The sequence below is a fragment of the Venturia canescens genome, chromosome 10 (genome assembly GCF_019457755.1).
Source record: "Venturia canescens isolate UGA chromosome 10, ASM1945775v1, whole genome shotgun sequence".
NCBI classification, from domain to species: Eukaryota; Metazoa; Arthropoda; class Insecta; order Hymenoptera; family Ichneumonidae; genus Venturia; species Venturia canescens.
Window position 1 is genome coordinate 1320262 of NC_057430.1, and position 25297 is coordinate 1345558.

A 25297-nucleotide genomic window follows, 5' to 3' on the forward strand; every position below is an offset into this window, starting at 1 on the left:
TAGACGTAGCAGGCAACTTTGACGTATGCATACCACTGAGCATGCTGCTGGGATTTGCTGAAGATTATCGAAAAGTGGTGGTGAATGCAAAACACGAATTGATCTTGACTAGATCACGTTCCGATGATAATGCAATAGTTCAAGCAGCCGCTGAAGATTATAAAATTACACTACGAAAAATTGAATGGCTCGTTCCATACGTCACTGTGGCAGATAAACGGAAAATTCAACTGTTGAAATTCATCGCCAAAGATACTCCAATTCCAATGAGTTTTCGTACGTGGGAATTGTATGAATATCCAATGTTACCAGCGACATCGAAACACGTGTGGTCTGTCAAGACATCCACACAGCTGGAAAAACCTCGATATGTGATCCTGGCGTTCCAAACAGGACGAAAGAGCGTTAAAAGGCAAAATGCGAGCAATTTTGATCATTGCAATGTTACCGATGTAAAATTATACTTAAATTCACAATGTTATCCCTATGGTAACATGAATTTGAATATACTGCAAAATCAGTATGCAGTACTATACGATATGTATGCAAACTTTCAACCGATGTACTACAATAAGGAGGCCGAACCATGGCTTACAAAAACGGATTTTCTCAAATATGCTCCTCTCATTGTGGTTGACTGCTCGAAGCAGAATGATTCTCTCAAGTCTGGGCCTGTTGATGTACGCCTTGAATTTGAAACAAGCACAAATATTCCTGCTCAAACATGCGCATACTGTCTCATTCTACACGATCGCATCGTTGAATACAATCCTGTGAGTGGTGGGGTGAAAAAATTGGTATAAAGTCATGGTGATGATTTTACTAATCGTCAGTCGAGATGGACTTTATCGTTGATCTCCAGGGTTTTAAGGGCTCACGCAATGAATTTATTCCGAAAGAAATATCAATTATTCGAGCCAACGACAAAATTTATAAACCTCTAACGCTGTTCTTCAAATCACCATGTACTTGGGACGCGCTACCCGGTCGATATAAAATAACAAACAAATGGTTGGAACGAAATGTTCACGGGATTTCATGGGACTATGAGGGTCTACCATACAAAACAGCGAAAATAATCATTCAAACAATCTTACAACGAGCTCGTGCTATATACGTGAAAGGGAGCGAAAAGTCTTTGTGGCTGAAGAATTTCTTGGATCTGTCATCGGAAATTATCGATATGGAGACTCTGGACTGCCCATCGTTGCAGAAGTTGCCGAAAAGTCGCCTCGATTGTCCTCACCATCACCATAACAATCCAAAATACAATTGTGCGAATGCGAATGTGAAATCGCTCAGAAGTTGGTTATATGTATATCTAGCATTGTGTGAACGAGGGATTTTCAAATAAACAAAACATTTCTACGATGAGACTTTTTCCATATTTTTATTGCAAGCCCTCCTCCTCCTCCTCCTCCTCCAATTAGTCTACAATATTTCATATTATTATTACTATTATTAGTATGATTTTTCAATAATGATCACAATTATACATTTTTTTCTCTTCACGAAGATTTTGGAATATGTTTGAACAAAATTTTACTCCACTTGTCGGCAAACGTTTCCATGTAGAGTTCTCTCGCTTGAGCCGCCTCCAACAGCTTTTTGAATTCATCCTCGTCTTGGTCGAAAGCCTCGGAAAGTCTCCCCGGTAGAAAAACCATGAATTGACCTCCGATGTTGGCGATGTATCGTTTTCCAAATTTCGTTTTCACCGATCGAATATGATGAATTGGATGATCAGTCCCGACCTCAAGTTCAATCAGCTTCTTCGTTGGTATGTTGTTTTCCAACGTGGCAACTTTGTTCAAAGATGTAAACTCCATTTTTGAAGAGTGATTTTTTTTTTTCTCGTCTGCTCTCGAACTAATGCAGCAGCTGACTGACGACGACGACGTTGCTCTCGATTTCTCTTGAATTTTTAGGGTTATTCCCCCTCTACCTCATACATGTCCTCCCTCTCCCGACATTTTCTACAATTTTTCCGTAGAGGGGCCGGAGCATCAATGTGATCTTCCATCGAAGACGTATTCCAATGATCATGGCATCGACGCAACGATTGAATTTCAACGTCGGATTTGTAGTAATATGGAAAACGCTCCCACAAAACATCCGTAAAGTCACTGAAATATTTCTTGAACGTTGATGGTGATATAATGAGGAGTTCTTCCGCCGTCATTTCACGAGGGCTCCGTATACAATAAATTGCATAAATATTCACTCGTTGTTCCATGATCCAACATTTTTCACACTCTCGACGTATTGGTCCTAGAGCATCAATATGAGTCGACATCCACGGTGGATTAAAATGATCGTGACAATATTGATAAGACTGAACTTCACTATCACTCTTCAAATGTTCAGGTAATCGATCCCATAGCGATGGAATGAATTTACCATAATATTTTATGAGCAGAATCTTAGGAATTGATTCGAGTTCATTTTTAGTCAGCATCCAATGTTCTTTCAACGGATGGATCGCATACATACTCGCACATCTATCCATCTTGAGAATACTTTTCATACTGAAGTCTTGAAAAAAAAAAAAAAAAAACAACAAAATGTCGAAAAAAAATCTTGAGACCTCTTATAGAATTATTGTAGAATAATTTTGCTGCAGACCCTTCCCTATCCGGCCCGCACATGAGCGATGACGAATCAGTGGCATTTCAAACTGAATGTTTACATCTCGACATACACCCAGAGTTCAAAACTCTTAGAGAATATTTTTTCTCGTTCACTCCGTCTCTCTCATGCTTTTGCTCTCTACGGTCATTCTATCTCTCTCACACCTCTCTCTCCAACGGCAGACCCTTCGTTATGCCCCCCCTCCCCTCCCTTATCTGCATCCGAGGCGAAGACAAATCCGTAACGCACTGGTCATAAATTAACACGATTTTTCTCATTCCATCTCTCTCACACTCACCATCGGCTCCATCTGTCCTTCTTTTTCAAGGGCCGCGAGAATGTGTGCGACACACACACACGGCCCTACGGCGCGCGGCTTCCCCCTTCGCTGCCCCCCTCTGGCCCTGGCGCTTCCCCGCACACCGCTCCCCCCTCGCCCCCATTTGAGCCAGAACCGGCGTAGCCTTACTACTGATGGTATAAGTATTTTTTCAATCAATTTAATAGCTTTCGAGTTATAAGCGTTTTAAACTTTTAACCCTAATTTTCTCAATGTTGCCGGGGGTTGATCGCAAAATAATTTGCACCATTCGATTCAGCGTCATCAAATTAGTCTTAGATCAAGTTTGCAGATTTCCCCTCGAAAGTTGCTCCATTCCTGCATTTTGACTGGACTAATAATATAGTCTCGGCGAGAGCCTCGGGCCAGCAGACGACAGAGCTGTCAATGTACTTCTCCCGAGACTCTACCGAGTCTCTTGATATATGACAGAGCATTCCTCGATAAATCAACTAAATTCCGTATTACACACACTGTTGATTTTGTTTCTTAAGCTCATCAATAGCAAATTACACGAGATAAAGAAGATTTTTTACTATTACGACTTTATTGAAAATGTTGAAATTCTTGCCTACTAATAGTTAATATTTTTTTTTAATTTTGCAAAAAAAATAGGTAAGAAGGAACAAGAATATATCGATTTGGCGAGCACTTTTATCTCGTATGTGAATATTTTTTCAAAGATTACTCCAATCGAATTTTCAATTTTCTGATCGCAGAGTATAGAGTTTTCTTTTTTATTCTTTGAATCTAGCGTGACTATAGTTAGCTCAGCTTAATTTAGCCCGAAAAACAAGATTGTTGAACTTTTGAGAAAAAAGACGTGATATAAAATCCCAAAAGTTTCCCTAGGGGAAAAAATTATAAAACCAAGTGTTTTTTTAGGGTTTAGAACTACCACAGAAAAAAGATTTGATATCAAGCCGTAAAAATCCTCTCTCGGAGAAAAAAAATTTGGACAATTACATTGATGATCGCCCGTTTTCGCATTATACCACAAAAAATGTAAACAAAACTTCTTAAATCACACAACAAAAATGATTTCGAACCGTAAGAAAATATCAAATATATTACAATCCTACAGCATTAGTGTATTGTTACGTCCCAGGAGGGAGGATTAGTTGGGGGCGCACAGTCGCCGATTTAGAGAAGCAGAGTGTACGTTGAGTACCTCTGCCAGTGAGTCTTCTTTGGGACTTGTGCGAGGCCCGAGAACATATACTATATTTTCAGGTATACGTGACCTTTTATTGTGGTTGTGCCCGCGAATTGGAAGGATTTTCCAATTGTTGAGCGGTGTCGAAGGCTTGATGAAATAAGTACACTCGATGATATTTTGTTTATTACAAAATATTCTGATGTGTTTATTGAGACACTTATGCACTTATTTACTTTACAAATTAAGAAATTAAACTGTTAAATAAAGAGTTAGCTATTATTCGGAGCTCTCTAAGATGAATTAGGATTTAGAGAGAGGAGAGTTCTCCGATGTTAATGTCTTTATAGTTCGATGCTAACTGACTAAGAACTAAGATTCTTAGCCTAGTTAGAGTTCAAGAGGAGGATGTGTTTTTTGGGGGTAGGATGCTGTAGAGGGGGTTTGTTCTCTGTGGTTTTTTAGTTTGGATTGGGTAAAAAGTATCGTCTGATTTGATGATTGGATTTGAATATGGGGGAGACTTTTCCGGAGATATGATTGGAGGAAAAGTCGCTCGAGATTTCTTAGAATTAGGGAAAGTGTGTTGAGCGGAGTTCTGAGATGTGCACGTGTTGCACTTGAGATAAGAGCATCTGTTTTCGGGACTCGTGGGAAACGCGAGTTTCGGAACGCATCTCTGGAATTTTGTGTGGATTTAGGAAATGCTGCATTGATAATAAATTCAAGGATAGGAAATCGGTCTTGGAGTGTTTATTCCTGGTTTTCCGTGCTCGTCGTATAGGATTATTTATGGCGCCGGAACGTCGGGGAGAGTCTAGGGCACGCGTTGTGAGTGTTTAAAGAATGGACAGTTGAGGAAAAAAATATGTGCGAGCGCCGAGTGTCTCGCAGGATGTATTGGTTATGGATGGTCTGGATACGCTCTGTGTTTATATATATTCTTAGATACGAACTATGTATCGACAAATGATGATAAAGGTTAGGAATATACTCGTGATAGCGTTTGAGTTGAAGAGAAAAAGTGAGGGGCGTTTAGCGTAATGCTAGGACGTAACAATATCAAGAGACTCGGTAGAGTCTCGGGACAAGTACATTGACAGCCCTGTCGTCTGCTGGCCCGAGGCTCTCGCGGTGGTGGGGGTAAAATCGACATGTCATTTTCTTGAATTGCAAAGCTCAGGGGTTATGTCGCAATTTGAAAATTGAACTTTCAGCTAATTAAGAAATTCTCTTTCGATTGCGCCCAAAATCAGCATGATCGGTGGCGTAATTGCTGAGAAAAAACTTTGCACGGGCTCAAGATTATGCAAAAAGTACCAACACATTTACGCAGCTGACGTATCCGTATATGGGTTCAGACCGATACATACAAGGGCTTCTTGATGCCCATCATAACCAATCACCGGTGAGAATCTATCCGTCTCGACCAATCGCCGATGAGAAAGTTTCTGATAGTCCTCAATGTTTTCTTGTATACCGTCTGTTATCGTCTGTTATGTTATTATAAAGTGATTGCGATCGTAGCCCCGTGGATCAACGGTGCAAGATTTGCAAATTTCGTTTAAATAAATAAAACATTATTGGAAATAGCAGTGGATATAATCAATTTGATTTTTTTCATAAAAGAAGTTTCAATAAGTTTCGAGCCCAATTCACGACAATAATATCTATAATAAATAAAACCTCAAAAGTGGATTAATTGATCTCATACAGTGTACTGAGAATGAGTAAAATGTTGAGAAGTGAAAACGTGAATAATGTGTCGTGAAAATTAAGAATTATCTGTTCTACTTCGATATCGTAATATATACATAGATAGCAAATTTGCGAGATTTCGCGTCATGTTGACGTTTGAGGTTATGACCGCCGGAGTGCTGTTGCGTGCAGAGTGTAGAAAAATAAAAGTGGTTATTGAAAAGTGGAAGGAATCGATATTATTAATGACGTGACTAATTACTGTTGAATATTAATAATAATAACAATGAGAAAAAAAACGTTCGTTCATTATAACCTCTAAAACGTTCTTTCCAAACAGAAATTCTATGTTGTGTAATTACATTAAAGAAAGAGGTGGATGGTTGTGTGTAAACGAATTCAAATAAATTTTAAAAAACTTTGGTCAAGTAATTCAATGTATTGTTGTCATAATTTCTTTCATTTAGTTTGGCTGTGTTCACCGGTCCCTTTTTTCCACCTCCTTAGCTTACAGTGTATTGTCATACCAATTTCTATTTGTTCTCCAGACAATACGAGAGATATTCTTATTTCTATTTTTTTATATTAATTTCAACAAGATAATTTGAAATATTTATAACAAAAAGCCTTCATGATTGCTTGTTCATACACCCAAGTTTTGAAAAATCTTTGGGCCATGTAAATGCATAGATATATTCACTTGAGTTGTTACATGATAAATTTGGAAATTTATTTCAATAAGTCATTGGGTGCTTAATTTTCATGATATCAAAATTTGTATCTTCGAAATGCAATGAACACCTCTAAAGTTCGACAAAGTGATGAAGTGACATGTATATTGAATATTTCCAGACCATGTTTGCGATTGGCATTGTGGGTTGAAAAATTCATGTCTGTAAGTCTACACCTGATCATTTTTGGATGTGATCAAATATTTTGTCTGTGGATAACCATGGAGACATACAAAATTACAGCATTTTGCTTGCTTCAACATGCATCGTATCAGTCACTTTTTTTTTTGAATGTGTCATAATAAGTTTCAAAAATGTGGTTCATGTAATTTTGAAGTGTTTTTCCCTATAGCACCAAAGTCTGTATAACTGGTACGTAGCAAGTACCTATCAACTTTGATATTTCTGTGAAATAGCAGGTATGCCAATCGTTTAACTTTTTGGTTCCGACTGCAATATATTAACGAAGATATTCATTACTAAAGTCTTCACCTACTTATTTCTGAATAGATCTGAAATTACTGTCTTCAGAAACTAATGCACAGATACATGAAACAATTTTGATTTCTGTTCTCTTTCAATTGCGCTGTCTTTTTTCTTTTTAACTATGGCTCTGCTCTTTCCGATCCTTGTTTTGACTCCATCGGTTTGCAGCGGATCGATGCATATTATTAATTGGTTGCCTAATATGTGTCCTATGATTTTCTACTATTTCTTCATGCTGATTGTGGTAACCTGATTCAAGTGGTTTCCGACTATGATCATTATTCGCACATTTTGTATATCAGATTCTCAAAACAGTTTCTGGTGTTGATATAAGTGTAGTTATACTTTTTCCACCTGGCCTGTCGAGTAATAAATTTTGAAACTTGTTCCAAAAAGTTTTTGGATGCTTTTTTTGCTGATAATATGAAAAGTTGAATCTTCGGAATGCGGTAGGCAAACACAAATATTGACAACAATACTTGTGAAATGACGTGTATGTTGAGTATTCCTATTCTGCAAACTGCAAATGTGGAATTATTGGTGAAAACATTCATTACGATAAGTGTACAGTTGCTCAGTTTTCGATGCGATTAAGTATAATACCTGCCAACATTATGGAAACCTACAGAATTTCTGAATACAATGTTCGCTATGTCATTTCAACGTAACATCATGATTTTTGCCAACTTTTCACTCTAATACTATAGATTTGGATCATTGAAATACAGCAAAAATCTGCAAACTATAAAATTTATATACTGTGCCATTCATTTTATTTTTTGACTCGCACCGTAACATAAAAATGAAGTGAAAATTTCATTACAAAAGTCTTCAGTTGCTCATTTATGGATGGATTTGAAATTACTGTCTTCCAAACTCATTGCGCAGATACATTGAATTGCAGCAGATACCTGCGAACTTGGAAATTTCTGTGGATAAGTATATGTGCTAAGTATCACCCCCTATCTTTATGGTAATATGTAATAGAACTTTGTTCAGCAAGTTTTAAAGTATTTCTTTTCAAATAGTATTAAAGTTTGTATTACTGCGGTATGGAGCGAATACTTTCAAACTTTCATATTTTTGTGTCGCAGCATGTGTGCCAATTATTTAAATTTTTTACTCCAACTGTAACATGTAATTTCAAAAATTCATCACAAAAGTTTTCAGCTTTACTAATTATCTTAATTTTCCTTTTTCTAAATTCTATGCTAAATTTCTGAATTTCCTAATTTATTTCTAAATTATCCTGAAATGAAATTGTTTTCCTCCACAAGCAATGCAGGTACCTTAAACGACTTTGAATTCCGTTGCTCTGTTGAATCAAGTACGCTCAGTTTTTTTTACTTCTTTGAATTCTGACATAATAAAGGTTTCCGGGTGCCTTTTTCTGCAACTATCAAACTGTAGATAATTGGATCTCCGCGGCCACTTGCAAACTTTGGAAATATATTTCATCGGGGGCATGTTTTGGATGACACGACAATGTCTAGATTCAGAATGCAAAAACGACATTTAAAAATGGCCAATTCTGTTGTATTCGTTGTGTCTTGAATTTGATCTATCTTTTCTCTTTTCCTTTCTTTTCACTAACGTTATAAGCCGGAAATCATATCTCAGCCCGCAACACGCATTGCTACAAGCTCTTGAGTTTCCAATGGACAAAACATATTAGAAGACAAGGAGAAAAATCACCAAAGTCCAAGAACAAACCTCTATCGAAATATTTCCAGTACAATTTTTACGAAAATTAGGTCTTTTTTCGTGGAAATCAACGTTAAAAGCCGAAAATCATATCACGACCTACAACCTGCTTTTCACCGTGCTCTTTGGTTCCTAATTGACAAAACATATTAGAGTACAAGGAAAAAAATCGCCAAAGTCCAAGGAGAGACCTGTGACGAAATATTTTCAGTACAATTTGCATGAAAAATAGGTCATTTTTCGTAGAAACCAACGTTATAAGCCGAAAATCATATCTCGGCCTCCAACCCGCTTTCCATCCTGCTCTTTGGTTCCTAATTGACAAAACATATTAAGGTACAAGGAAAAAAATCGCCAAAGTCCAAGAACAGACCTGTGACGAAATATTTCCAGTTCAATTTTTACGAAAAATAGGTCTTTTTTCGTGGAAACCTACGCTATAAGCCGAAAATCATATCCCGGCCTCCAACCCGCTTGCGGCCGTGCTCTTGGGTTTCTAATTAACAAAACATATTAGAGTACAAGGGAAAAAATCGCCAAAGTCGAGGACAGACCTGTGACGAAATATGTCCAGTACAATTTTGACGAAAAATAGGTCTTTTTTCGTGAAAACCAACGTTATAAGACGAAAATCATAAATAATTCATAGAAATTTAAACTAAAATCCTAAAGTCAACTGAACATAAATAAGGAACTTTTGAGAAAAAAGACGTGATATCAAACCATAAACTTCCCCTAGAAAATAAAAGGTTGGGACAAGTACATTGATGGTCCCTCGTTTGCTGATAATTCCATCCATGAAAAAAACTTTAAAAATATTTTCTTTTTAAATTGTCAAAAAAATGATTTTATAAAAAAAAATACAGAACAATTCGAAAAATTTTCACAAATCTTGAAAAAACATTATCTGTAAAAAAAACTAATCTGTATCTATTTTTTAAAGTGTCAAAAGAATCAAATAACAAGTAAAAAATGAAAAACCGAAAAATCGCGCTTGAAATCATTTTGGAAACCGATGCCTCATTCTTCTTATTTGATTCGAACAGCTAAATCAATTAAAAAAAATTCCATCCAATTTACGTGCAGCATTAAAATTTATTATATCAATTCGAGGCCAAGTATTTTCTAATGAATTGAAAAAGTTACCACTTGAGTTACGTGCAGCACTAAAATTTATGATATCAATCGAAGGACAAGTAATTTATGAGTAACTCCAAATTTCAACATTATGGTATTGTTCTAAGAAGCTTTTAAATCCAAAAAAATCACATGCAAGCTAGTCATTTCTTACTCTATGATGGCAAAGACTTATAAGAAAATCGATTCTTTTCAGACTTTCAGGAGCTTCTGATATTATTCACAATATTCGACGTCGATTAGATCGATACAAATTATGTTTAAATATGTGTTAAAAGTACTTGTCCGGCCCATCACTATTCATTCAAATAAAAATCAATCATAAAAAAACGAAATTGTACGGCAGAATCCGGTTAAAAATTTATTGACATGCGATTTATTATTAGTTTAATGTTCTTAATAATAGTATAGGTTAGTTATACCTATACTTATCGATGCACAATAACATCCCTTGTATAGTACAGGACAATTCGTTTCCATTCTTATTCAATTAGTGCAATTAAGGGAATATTACTTGAAGATAACTCTCTAAATACGCTCTGCATGAATATTTGTGCTCGATCAGTTCTAGAGAAGCCCTGATTTTTATTTGAATAAACAATTTTAATGGAAAGCGATGGGCCGGACAAGTACTTTTAACTCATATTTAAACATAATTTGTATCGATCTAATCGACGTCGAATATTGTGAATAATATCAGAAGCTCCTGAAAGTCTGAAAAGAATCGATTTTCTTATAAGTCTTTGCCACCATAGAGTAAGAAATGACTAGCTTGCATGTGATTTTTTTGGATTTAAAAGCTTCTTAGAACAATTCCATAATGTTGAAATTTGGAGTTACTCATAAATTACTTGTCCTTCGATTGATATCATAAATTTTAGTGCTGCACGTAACTCAAGTGGTAACTTTTTCAATTCATTAGAAAATACTTGGCCTCGAATTGATATAATAAATTTTAATGCTGCACGTAAATTGGATGGAATTTTTTTCAATTGATTTAGCTGTTCGAATCAAATAAGAAGAATGAGCCATCGGTGTCCAAAATGATTTCAAGCGCGATTTTTCGGTTTTTCATTTTTTACTTGTTATTTGATTCTTTTGACACTTTAAAAAATAGATACAGATTAGTTTTTTTTACAGATAATGTTTTTTCAAGATTTGTGAAAATTTTTTCGAATTGTTCTGTATTTTTTTTTATAAAATCATTTTTTTGACAATTTAAAAAGAAAATATTTTTAAAGTTTTTTTCATGGATGGAATTATCAGCAAACGAGGGACCATCAATGTACTTGTGCCAACCTTTTTTTTCCTAGTTCATTCTTATGGGGGGAACCATCAGAAACTTGAGAGAGCTCTAATGATTCTAAAAAGTTATCATTCGAGTTATGTGCAGTACTAAAATTTATGGTACAAATCGGAGGACAAGCGTTTTATTAGTAATTCCGTGTGTTCATATTATGAAATTGTTCTATGGAGCGTATGAATCCAAAAAAAAATCACATCGAAGGTATTGTAATATGTTACTCTATGGTGGCAGAGATTTAGAAGAAAATCAATTCTCTTCAGACTTTCAGGCTCTCCTGGTATTATTCGCTATATTCGATGTCGATTTTGGATCGGTCCAAATGATGTTTAAATATGTGTTAAAAGTACTTGTCCGGCCCATCACTTTTCATTTAAATTTTTCATTCAAATAAAAATCAGGGCCCTTCTAGGACTGATGAATCATAAGTATGCATACGGAGGGAATTGAGAAGATTGTTTTCAAGTACTTTTTACTTAATTACGTTAAATTAATACCAAATGCAAGTGGATTATTCTGTAATATATAAGGCATATTACAGAATAAAAAAATTACAAAAATGAAAAACATTTTTCACAATAAATATTTTTAAGCTTATAGAATGGCCCCCCAGTTTATATTACAATGACGGCAATTTTTACTTCTCCTTTCTTCCAGCGAAATAATTCCATATGGTATAAGAACTAACCCATACTTTTATTGAAAACATTAAACTGGTAATAAATCGCATTTCAGTAAATTTTCGACCGGATTCTGCCGTACAATTTCGTTATTTTATTATAGATTTTTATTTGAATGAAAAATTCAAATGAAAAGTGATGGGCCGGACAAGTACTGTTAGTACATATCTAAACATAATTTGTACCGATCCAAAATTGACGTCGAATATTGTCAATAATATCAGGAGATCCTGAAAGTCTGAGGGGAATCGATTTTCTTCGAAATCTCTGCCACCGCATAGAGTAACAAATTACTATCCCTTTGATGTGATTTTTTTTTGGATTCAAACGCTCCATAGAACAATTTCATAATATGAACACATGGAATTACTAATAAAACGCTTGTCCTCCAATTTGTACCATAAATTCTAGTACTGCACGTAACTCAAATGGTAACTTTTTTGAATCATTGGAATTCTCTCAAGTTCCTGATGGTTCCCCCTATAAGAATGAATATTCCAAATTACCCTTAAATACTTGGCTTCGAATCGATATCATCATTTTGAATGCTGCACGTAACTTATATGGAATTTTTTGTCAATTGATTTAGCTTTTAGAATAAGATAAAAAGAATGGGACATCAGTGTGAAATTTTTTTGAATTGTTCTGTTGAAATTATTTACACTTGGTTTTGCAATTTTTTTTATGGAATTTTTTTTTTACCCTTTTTATTATATCCCCCTTATCATATTTGTACGAAATTCCAAAGATATCTGCCAAAAAATACTGCGTTTCATAAAAAATTTCAAATCGGTGTTTTACCCCTTTATTTCAATATTTCATATTTCGTCACTCTTGAAAAAAGTCTTATTTTGGTCAAAATATAAAGGCTGCATGGTCAAAACTTGGGGCCACAGATATTGCTATACTGCCCAAATCGCCTCCGGTATTCCGCGAAATAATTTCTTAATCTCAACTGATCAAGGAGAAATTTACAAAAATCATCTCGTATTCCCGGAATGCCACGTTCCCCACTTGAAATGCTTCTAATTCAGTTTTCATTTTTTGTGATAAAACAAAAATCCACGTCAGGAAAAAAATTTATCGTCAATTTTCAAGTATTATTTATTATAACTAGAAGTGCTCATAACTCCTTAAGGAGGCCTAAACGGCAAATGTTTTATTCTTGAAAATCCGCTTATTTTAGCCCAAATATTCAAAATCAACCGTTAAATCTTGGTGCTATGGAAACCGTAGACGTGCCCTATTACGCCATCGATCATGTTTTTTTGCGCTCAATAAAAAAAAAAAAAAATTCAATTAATTCGCAGTTAAATTATTATTTTGTAAATAGCTCTTGATCTTTATAGTCGAAAAAAAATGAAACGTTAATTTTACCCTCACCACCACAAATCGTTTAATCAGGAGAAAGTTCAATTCCGACAAGCCTCGGGCCAGCAAACGGCAGTGCTGTCAATGTACTCGTGCCAAGGCTAGCGTGTCTCTTGATATGTATAGAATGCTGATTCACATTTTCAACCATGGCACGACTCAATTATACCGACGGATTGAAGTAGTCTGAAAAAATGTTGAATGTTCGGAAAGGAATATTGCAGTATGTCTGACTAAAAATTTAATTGACTCTTCAGAAACGTCGGATTCCATATGGCACGGATTTCCCTATAAATTAGAAGTGTTGATCAATAAATCCTGACCCCAGTGACCAGACAGAACGATCAAGTGTTTGGGTAATAAATCACGCGGTCCAGGTTTCATTTTTTGGTATGTTCTATATTTTCGATATTTTCTTTTAGATATTTTTTCACTAAGAATTTTTGTATAAACTTAATGAATTTCTGCTCAACACTTGAAACTTTTTATTTGAAAAACGAGATTCTTTCCTATCGTTTGTTATCATTATCATGCATCTGCCATAATAAACGTCCCTATATACTATTCAACATTAATACATAACATTTTTCGAATCATCAAAAACTATGTATCTTCTTGATATCAATCAAGGCATTTTGTATTGGCAATAAGGAACGATAAAAAAAACTAGAGTTGTATAAAAGCGTTTTATATAAGGAAGACCGGGAAAAATGGGCTACTCGAAAAATTAGGGAAATTTTTTAAACTTTTTGTTTTTAAATTTTTATATTTTTTTTCGAAAATGAACAAAAAAAATACTTTTTTCAAAACATCTTTTTTTTTCATTTAGAATTGAAAAAAAATTGTTTTTTTCCATATTTTTTTCAAAATTATTATTTTTATATCATTTTCAAAGTGAAAAAGTATTTGCACAGAAACTGATATATTTTTATTCTGTCTACGAAAGTAATCGCAAATATTCGCTGGGTGCGCGTACACATACTACTTTGAAAGTGAGCGTGTGTTGTGTATACGTATTCCCCCAAAAACGCCGGAGTCCCCGTTATGCTGGCGCTGGCAGTATGCATGAATACACTAATACTATTAGTGCAGTAGTATTAGATTTTTTGCTCCGCCCACGTGCACAGAGCGAATAGGGGAACGTGGATACCATAAACGATGAAGCTAGATGTGTCGGTTTACATATGTACTGTTGAAAATTGATACTGTGATTAAAAAAAAAAACTAATGCTGTGTTTAAAAGTTGATTTTTCACCGGTTTTTTTCATATCTGGTCAAAAAAATTATGCGGCAAAGTAGATGTCTTCTCGGAAAATGCTGTACTGACGATTCAGACTTGAATATATTGTGAATGAAATTTCGATTTATTAGACAAAATAATCTTCGCCCTATTTTTTGTCATAAAATTCAGATTTTATTCAGTTCCACCGTACATTTGAGGAAATTAGTCAAAGTCGTCAGTAGAGCAGTTTTTTGGTTATTTTTTTTGTTATTTTTGGTTATTTTAATTTTGTTAAAAGTTCTTTGTTTCTAGACGTTTTATTGTAAAGACAGAAGAACGTCGCCTCAGCTCGCATTATCGTTGTAATATTTTAACTCGCAAGTGTGCACAAAAACAAATCTTATTCCAGGAACTATTGAAGGTTACATTCAAGTTCTGGCCGTCATATTAAGTCGAATTAGTAAGCAAAATGAAAGAAGTTCCCGAAGTCTCTAAATTTTTCTTCTCAGACATTTTCTGTATTTTTCGCGAGGAGCTTTATTCGAAATCGGTCGAAGATTGGATCCACTGCATGTCATGTCAAAAGTGAGATTTTAGTGTCGATGATGATGTTAGTTATCGATGCCATTAATATCAAGCTCATATGAATAAAATAAATATCTCGATTTCTTAAACCGGAGAAATATTCACAAAATATATGTTCTCCGGGTATTATCTCGAATTTGTTGTTCAATAACATATTAATACTATGAAAAATGTTAAAGAAAAAACACATTCTCAGCATGAAAAAAAAATGTTGGAAATTTATTTTATATTCAATTTTTGGAATTCCACTTTGTCCCGAGTGGCCACTTTGCCTATTTCTATGGACCATCATCTATAACCACACCTGCACACAAATCATGTACACTTTACATTGAATCCATGATTCAGTGGATGAGAAGTACAAATTTTTTACGAAATAATCATTGTCAGTCTTCGTTATTACAGCGGTAAGTCGAACACATTCGGTTAAGCTCGGAAAAGCGCACCAAAGTTGCAATTAATTAAAATTATATTTAAAAATATTTCACAAATTTTTGAGGAATTTGGACCAGAAACATTTTTTTTTTTTTTTAATTTCAGTACATTTCTTGGTTTTCGGGAATAAAAAACAGGAGTTTTTCAAACTCCTGAAAAGTTCAATATTTCTTTAGGTACCACGTTTTCCCCCGAACTCCCCTATATTTTTTTATTGTTTCCACAATCAGAAGGAAACTTATGCCTTCAGTTAATTGCTTAAATTATTTTACGTAAAAAATGGGATTGTTGTAAATTTTTCTACATTTTTCAATTCGGGCTGAGGATATTCTCTATGTATAAGGTATAGACTAAGTCTTATGTATAAGGTAATAATTTAAATCGCTCGAAAATATTTAAAAAAAAATTATTTATAAAACGGAACCAATACTTTAAGTTAACAGTTGCCGAAATCAAAATAGACATAACATTTTCTGCAGCACAATACCATTTCAAAATATCATCCCTGTATCATTCATCAGCTTTGATTTATCATCGTTAAGTTCTTAGAATATGTTAATATTGCTGGAATTGAAAAAGGCTTTCCAGTGAAAACTCTCATTAACGGTTCATCGTAAGATAGGGAGATCATAGAGAGTAAGAGTCAATGGCACATGGTGTTCGACGAAACAAGTTCCAGTGCATGTGAGGTTTGCGTTCGAAGCCTTTAAAAGAAGTGGGAAAATACCGTACAGGGACAGTCGTGCCGGTAATGCGACCAGTGAGTGTGCTACTTCATGTGAAATCGTGGACGCAACGACATGAGGATCGTATATCTGATAGCGGTGAGTGAAAATCAGCAACTTAATATCGAATATGATTGGTAAAACTAAATAGTATTGTAGAAATAAATTCATTTCGTTATCTACGACATTCAAAATATATACAAAAATTAATTAACAGATCATTCATAAATCGAAAGTTGACATTTTATTTGTTTGTATCTCTTGATTGACGTAATTTTGCTATTCATTAAATTCAATGTATAATATGGCTCCTACGAAAAATATCAGCGTTAATCAGAGACTCAAAAATAGTCTTATTAGCTTCGTTGATCTTACTTCTGAGTAGATTTTCCTGAAATACAAAAATGAGCAAGATGAGTTTAGTCATATAGCGTTGCGCAAAAGTATAAGGCACCCTGCGACTGTTCGATCCCGACAAAAGGTTGACTATCTCAGTTGGAATAAATTACAATAGAACGAAAATTAATTTTTCTGCCCTCCGTGCCGAAAGTGGCAACTTTCCGCCTGCGTCGGACAGAAAAATCGTATACACTCCTCGGGAGTATATTATACTATTATTCTTCTCAAATTCAGTTATGACCTGATATGATTTAGTTATGATATTTGACCTTTTGTCAGGATTGAATAGCCATAGGGTGCATAATACTTTTGTAAAAGGCCAGATTTGCTTGCTCAAACGTCTCGGGGGAAAATGGGAGCAGACTGTCATAATCATTCCATATCGTTCAATATTTTATTGTGAAAAAAACGATAGTGTCCTGAAAATTTTATTTTCAGTGTAATAAAATGATTTAGCGTTTCAATCAATATCGTTCCCATTTTTCGTTCAAATATCCTGTCTTCTGCCTCTAAACTACAGGAATAGCTGCTATTAACCCTTTAACGTCCAAAAAACACCTTTCGCATGTACCATTTTCTACGAGATTATTTACTATGAAAACGTCGGCGAAAAAATTCGTAAGCTTCCTTATCGACTATTTTCGAGGGAGCTCTTTTGAATGGTGTCATTTAAATTTGGCTAAAACCTTTTTTTTCTTATATTTCTGCAAAATAAAGCAAAAAGGTCGCAGTTTTCGAGGTCCGTTTTTTTTTAATCCACAATTCGGAGTCCTTATCATATTATTTTCCAATAATAAAGGGTATATATCATATTCTCAATGTTTGTACTTTCGAAGTATGTACTTCGTTTTTTCCCCCCTAGGCTTACCATTGCAAATAAACGGTAAAATAGCTGAAATAAAATGTTCAATTTTTAGGGCACACAAATTTTGTGACAAGAACGAGTTTCTTGAAGTTTATATATAAATCGTACACGATGTCCTGGGTTTTTTGGGTCACTGATCACGAATTTGCAATTAATTTTGCAAAATTAATTTGTTCAAACAATTTGTTTAAACAAATTATAGTCAAAAATCGAAAAATTGCAAATTTTTTTTCGGAATCATGGTCCACACGGAAAAATGCGTAAGACAAACATCTTTATAGTTTGTTTAAAAAAAAAATTTAAACAAATTATGAGGAAATATCGCATTTTTTCAAAATCGTTTTTCACGATCAATAAACCATCAGTAATATGTTGCCATTATTTGTATGAACAAATTGTTCGAATTGTTTAAACAATGTTTCAACAAATTATGACGAGATATCGAATTATTTCAAAATCGTTTTTCACAATCAATAAACCATTAGTAATATGTTGCGACTATTTGTATGAACAAATTGTCCGATTTGTTCAAACAATTTGTTTAAACAAATTATGAAAAAAATGAAGTTTCCAAAAATATCACCATATGGAACCACGCATGCTTGGCCTTCCATCGGAACATTAGTGAAAAAAGTACAGGTGAAACACGAGCTTCTCGAAAATTTTTGGACACGAATGATTCCGCAGAATTATCCCAACGTACTAATCAACTTAGTAACAATAGTATTTTCGAAAGGCTATTGACAAAAAATGGAATCAAATTATTCACGAAGCATGGTTCTAGAAAGCTACATCATCAGTATTTTACACGTGGTAAAAAAAAATTCCATTTGAACTAATCAGCTGTACAAGCAAAGTAAGGAAATTTGCGGAATGTTTTTTTCATGTAAGATTTCTCATAGACAGCTATATCTGGAGAACGATTCTCGGAAGTTCCACTTCGGTCGTATTTATATTTTTTATTATAACAACTCGTTGTCTACGTCCTATTTTTCGTAGTTAACGATTTTCGGAATAATTTTGGGAAATTTCATTTTTTTCATAATTTGTTTAAACAATTCGAACGATTTGTTCATACGAATAGTGGCAACATATTACTGATGGTTTATTCATCGTAAAAAACGATTTTGAAAAAATCCGGAATTTCGTCATAATATGTTTAAATTTTTTTTAAACAAATCGTTTAAACAAATTATAAAGATGTTTGTCTTACATATTTTTTCATGAGAATCATGATTCCGAAAAGAAATTTGCAATTTTTCGATTTTTGACTATAATTTGTTTAAACAAATTGTTTAAACAAATTAATTTTGCAAAACTAATTCCAAATTTGTGATCAGCGACCCGAAAAACTTAGGAAACCATGTACGATTTATACATAAACTTCAAGAAACTCGTTCTTATCACAAAATTTGTATGCCCTAAAAATTCAACTATTTTTTCAGCTATTTTATCGTTTATTTGCAATGGTAGGCCTAGGGGGGAAAAACCCAAGTACATACTTCGAAAGTACAAACATCGAGGAAACAATTTATGCCCTTTATTATTGGAAAATAATATAAACAAGTACATTTATGTTTTATGCCACCTGGACAGTAGTCTCAGTGAAACCCCATGTGACACTCGTGTAGTTCAAAACACAAATGCACGATGATTTATAAGAAGTTGTTCGATCTATTCTCTCGAAACTTGCTTCAAATGGCCAACAATACTGAAGGTTATGAAAAAAACCATTCCAAAAAAATGAATCTTCTAAATCTTGGTAATGTATGAAAAACGTTTGATTCAAAGGAACAAAACGTTGTCAAATAAATGCAAAAGTGACGAGTACATCGAATGACGGATGAAAAAGTTCAAAACATAATGGTATGTAAAAAAAAATTACGAAACCAACTGTAAATAATTTCAACAAAACAATTAAGAAAAGCTTTCACAAATCATGAAAAAACATTATATTTAAAAAAATACAAATCTGTAAATATATTGTAAAGGAAAAAAAATTGAAATAGAACGTGAGAAATTCATTCTTACGGGAAGCATCCGGATCTTGAGAAAGTTCTAGTTAATCGAAAGTTACCATCTGACAAGGAAAGTCTTTCCGCTGTCCCCCTCCGATTTTAATGAAACTTGAATATGTTATTCTACATCAAAATCTAAGAGACACGTATTTTTTTTTTATCAGCGGAAAAACGTTTCTAGGGGGTGAAATCATCCCTTGAAGTTGAGACCTCCGAGGGGTACTTTTCAGGTTTCACCTATTTCCACTTGAGATAATCGAATGCACCCAAATGGATAATTACCTTAATGATAAACGATGAAAAATGCAACTGGTTTCACATCGGGGGGTTGCATAAGAAAAAAGTTATAGGGGTTGAAATTCACAAAATCGTTATAACAAAAAAACTATTGCACCTATCTCGATGAATTCAATTGCATTTTGAAGAGGGTAAAAAAATAGTAGATACGGGTTTTTGCGTTTTCCTCGCAAATCAAGTTAAGGGGGTGAACTACCCCTATGTATGTTTACGCTTAATCTCAATCAAACGGCAGTAATTCTTTTTTTTCTTGTTTCCTTTCCTCGTAACACGTTTTTTCATCAAATTTACAACATCCACATATCAACAGATGGATGGATTTTTCCTGCAATTACATTTTCCTAACTGGTGAAAGTGATAGAACCCAAAGTATGCGTCCAATCTTAATGGTTTGTTTTTTATTTGAAGGCATTTTGAGACTCTTCTAGTAATACTTAAAAGATTCTATTCAAAATTTATTTAAACAATGGATTTGATCTACTTGTGCAAGGAAAATTGGAAAAAATCGAATTTTTCCGTTGAAAATTCTACCATTTTATGAATTCTTTATTTTTTGTAACTTTTTACGGTATTCATACGAATTACATCCATAGTTTAAAAGAATTCACTTATTTATTTTTTCCGCGAAAAATTATAGATTGGATAACTTTTACGAATAAGAATTTTTTTTATTAGTTAATAATGAATAAACCACGAGATAAATTTAAAAATATGTATTTCTTATACTTTTCACAAAAATTTCGTAAATACTGACGTATTTTCATAGTTATCATATCTCCCCCCTCTACTTGACGGTGTTATTTCGGAGTCACTTCTGTCCGGTCTGTGACTCGCTCCAAAAATTAGATTTGAAATACGACGCAGAAGCAGTGATAAAACTGCGATCACGGAATGTATTCACAACAGTCAGTTATTTTTATTTTACACAAAAGAAGTGCCTTACAATTCGAGACTATTTAAAACAAAGTTGCAAGTATTAATCAAAATGAAGATAAATCCTTTGAACGTTATTAGAATGCTTCTCGCAACTTTTGAAGTTATGCGTTTACCGGATTCGCCAGTGAATAACGATGAAATACAGTTGAAAGAAAACATTGAAAATATTTTGTTGACTGCAATGAACGAATACAGTGATTTCGACATGGTAGAAGAAAATTCTTTGCATTTTGAAGAACCATTTAAGGATCGGGAAATGGAAATTGTTGAAGATCAAGAATGGGCAGACGCCCTGCATGAACCAGAACTTCCGCCTGATACATGCACTCGTGATGACGAAGACTTATCTTACGAGTACAAATTAAGGGCCGTTGAGTATTGGCGCAGCGGGAAGACAGGAAATTTAGGTTTGGGATGTGTTAAACAAAAGTTCAAGAAAGTGCAATCTATACGACAGTTGCGGCGGTGGGCCCACAATTTGAACAAGGGGGGGACATACAAAGAAAAATTAGCACGAATTTGTGGATACGCTTTGGAAAATTTCAAAGCTGCTGTGGATGCTGGTTTAATAGTGCACGATTCCGATTTAAAAAAATAGGCCTTGCATGCTCAAAAAGAAGTAGGGCATACTGATTTTCGTTTCAAAGCATCTCGTACGTGGATAAACTCATTCAAAGCAGCTCATCGTATCGTGTCGAGAAAAATTAATAAATTCATTACATCCAAAACAATTGAAGATGGAAAAGTCTTGGAACAACAAAGTCAAAAATTTGTCTATGACGTCAAGCAAAATATTAGAACGTACGAATTGTCAAATACATTTAACGCAGATCAGAGTGGCTTCCAACTAGAAATGCATTCAGGAAGAACTTTAGCGATCGAAGGAGAAAAGCAAGTACAATGTCTTGTACAATCAGTCTCTTCTACGACTCACAGTTACACTATTCAGCCGACTATATCAGCTGACGGCAAGCTGCTATCTCCTCTATTTTTAGTTTTAAAAGAACCAACTGGCAAGATTGGTCCATTAGTGGAGAAAACGCTTTTCAGACCCGATAATGTGTACATAGAAGTATCCAAGTCTGGGAAGCTTACTTCAGGTATAAATTACATCCACTGTTTTTGTGTAAACATTTTTTCGATTGAAAAAATAATACGTTTTTCTATTTTCAGATCATTTTAAAATTTGGTTGGAGCATGTATTTTTCCCGAAAGTTGGCTCAAAATGATTATTACTGATTGATTCTTGGACTGGACGCTGTCCCCAAGCTGTACTTGATGTGAAACCTTCAAATAGAGATGTGAAAGTAATGATTATACCTAAAGGAACTACCGGAAAAATCCAACCCCTCGATGTTTTTGGATTCCGAATATGGAAAAATTTTGTTAGACATTTTTCTGATAATTGTCTTTTGATGAATTATGATATTAATTTGCATTTGAGAAACAATATCATAAAGCTGCAATCACTCGTTCATAACCAACTGTCGTCACCACGTTATATCGATTTTTTCAAATATTCTTGGTACAAAAGTGGTTACATAGAAGAAAAACCTGCGAATTTTGAGAATCCTGTAGATTTTGCATTTGGAGATTCCTGCAACTCACATTGTAAAGTTCCAGGATGCGAAAATGTTGCTATTGTTCGCTGTTCCTGGTGCAAAAAGTCGCTATGTTTTAAACACTTTTTCGATGATTATCATTACTGCAGTACTTACAACGGTTAATAGAGCACACCATTATATGTTCGCTTCTATTTATCGCTATGGTGATTATTTTGTTAGACTGTTGACATATTATTAATAAAAGATATAAGCATATTGTACACTTTTTTTTACTCGACTATGTAGTTTTTCTATACGTCATCCCAAAACTTGGTCTTATCAACCGGAACGAATATGAGTATATGTGTAAGCGCTTATCGTATGCCTATGTTATTATCTCATTGCCAAATATAAATCGGTCAGAATTATCGATAAGTCAGATATAAATACTTTTCCATCTGAAGATTCACCTATAAATAAGTTGGCATTTAGATAAAATCGTTCATTGAATGGTATATCCGCAACATTGTTGTTGTAAATTTGAAGAAAAAACGTATTACGAGGAGAGGAAACAAGAAAAAAAAGAATTACTGCCGTTTGATTGAGATTAAACGTAAACATACATAGGGGTAGTTCACCCCCTTAACTTGATTTGCGAGGAAAACGCAAAAACCCGTATCTACTATTTTTTTACCCCCTTCAAAATGCAATTGAATTCATCGAGATAGGTGCAATAGTTTTTTTGTTATAACGATTTTGTGAATTTCAACCCCTATAACTTTTTTCTTATGCAACCCTCCGATGTGAAACCAGTTGCATTTTTCATCGTTTATCATTAAGGTAATTATCCATTTGGGTGCATTCGATTATCTCAAGTGGAAATGGGTGAAACCTGAAAAATACCCCTCGGAGGTCTCAACTTCAAGCGATGATTTCACCCCCTAGAAACATTTTTCCGCCGATAAAAAAAAAATACGTGTCTCTTAGATTTTGATGTAGAATAACATATTCAAGTTTCATTAAAATCGGAGGGGGACAGCGGAAAGACTTTCCTTGTGAGTTATGTCCAGCACTAAAATTTATAACATCAATCGGGGAATGAGTATTTTATGAGTATATAATCCACAATTTTTCACAATATGAAATCGTTCTGAGAAGCGTTCACATTCAAAAAAAAATCAGGATCCCCTGGTATTCACAATATTCGACGTCGATTTCGTATCGGTACAAATGATGTTTAAATATGTGCTGAAAGTACTTGTTCGGCCCATCACTTTTCATTCAAACTGCTCATTCAAATAAAAATCAAACTGGACGTTAATTCATGCGTTATTTTTATGAAACTAGCATTAACGCTGGCGTTACACGCCCACTTGAATTTGGACATCATTCCACATATGCTCGGCGGCAACTATCTCTTCGGTAAAATTCGGGACAACGAATAAACAAAACCAACAGATAGAGGCTTTACATTTCGATATTTCGAAATTTTTTTCTTTAAGAAAGGGGGAAAACCATAAACTTCCCCTTGGAAAAAAAAGGTTGGGACAAGTACATTGATGGTCCCTCGTTTGCTGATAATTCCATCCATAAAAAAAACTTAAAAAATTGTTTTTTTTCATTGTAAAAAAAATTATTTTATAAATAAAATACAGAACAATTCGAAAAAAATTTCACAAATCTTGAAAAAACATTATATTAAAACAAAAACTAATCTCTATCTATTTTTCAAAGTGTCAAAAGAATCAAATAACAAGTAAAAAATAAGAAACCGAAAAATCGGTCTTGAAATCATTTAGGAAACCGATGCCTCATTCTTCTTATTAGATTCGAACAGCTAAATCAACTGAAAAAAATTCCATCTAATTTACGTGCGGCATTAAAATTTATTATATTAATTCGAGGCCAAGTATTTTCTAATGAATTGAAAAAAGTTACCACTTGACTTACGTGCAGCATTAAAATTTATGATATCAATCGGTGGACAAGTATTTTATTAGTAACTCCAAATTTTGACATTATTAAATTCTTTAAAGAAGCTTTCAAATCCAAAAAAATCACATGAAAGCTAGTCATATGTTACTCTATGGTGGCAGAGACTTATAAGAAAATCAATTCTTCTCAGACTTTCAGGATCCTCTGGTATTATTCACAAAATTTGACGTCGATTGGATCGATACAAATTATGTTTACATATGTGTTAAAAGTACTTGTCCGGCCCATCACTATTCATTTGAATAAAAATCAATCATGAAAAAATGGAATTGTATGGCAGAATCCGGTTAAACATTTATTGAAATGCGATTCATTATTAGTTTAGTGTTCTTAATAATAGTATAGGTTAGTTCTTATTCCGAATGGAATTCGTTCGCTGGAAGAATAAGTTTTCAATGACGGCAAAAATTGCCGTCATTGAATACAAACTGGAGAGTTATTTTTTAAACTTGAACATATATATTATGTACAATTAATTTCATTTATCAATGGACAATAATATCCCTTGTATATTGCGGAACAATTTCTTTGTTTTTTTTTTATTAAATTAGTGCAATTACGTAAAAATTACTTGAAGATAATTCTCTCAATTCCCTCTGCATGGATACTTGTGATCCATCAATTCGAGACAAGCACTGATTATTATTGGGACGAACAATTTAAATGGAAAGTGATGGGCCGGACAAGTACTTTTAACACATATGTAAACATAATTTGTATCGATCCAATCGACGTCGAATTTTGTGAATAATACCAGAGGATCCTGAAAGTCTGAGAAGAATTGATTTTCTTATAATTCTCTGCCACCATGGAGTAACATATGACTAGCTTTCATGTGATTTTTTTGGATTTGAAAGCTTCTTTAAAGAATTTAATAATGTCAAAATTTGGAGTTACTAATAAAATACTTGTCCACCGATTGATATCATAAATTTTAATGCTGCACGTAATTCAAGTGGTAACTTTTTTCAATTCATTAGAAAATCACTGAAGAAAATGAGAAGTGGATATTGCTATACGAACTTGCGAACAATCAAGT

General features: G+C 34.0%; 2 protein-coding genes across 2 annotated transcripts in view; both read left to right on the top strand.

Annotated features, from left to right (window-relative positions):
- Positions 1–16203: 16203 nt before the first annotated feature.
- The window catches only part of LOC122417328 (uncharacterized), a 39969-nt gene continuing 30875 nt past the window's right edge, over positions 16204–25297 (top strand). Inside the window, exon 1 of the mRNA XM_043430761.1 lies at positions 16204–16303. Within this exon, the coding sequence (XP_043286696.1) occupies positions 16280–16303 (24 nt within the window). The 5' untranslated portion in view covers positions 16204–16279. The remainder of the gene's footprint in view (positions 16304–25297) is intronic.
- LOC122417329 (uncharacterized) lies at positions 21485–21996 on the top strand. Its single transcript, XM_043430762.1, has 2 exons — positions 21485–21819; positions 21893–21996. Exons 1-2 carry the CDS (start codon positions 21573–21575, stop codon positions 21946–21948), a joined length of 303 nt encoding a protein of 100 aa, XP_043286697.1. The 5' UTR covers positions 21485–21572; the 3' UTR covers positions 21949–21996.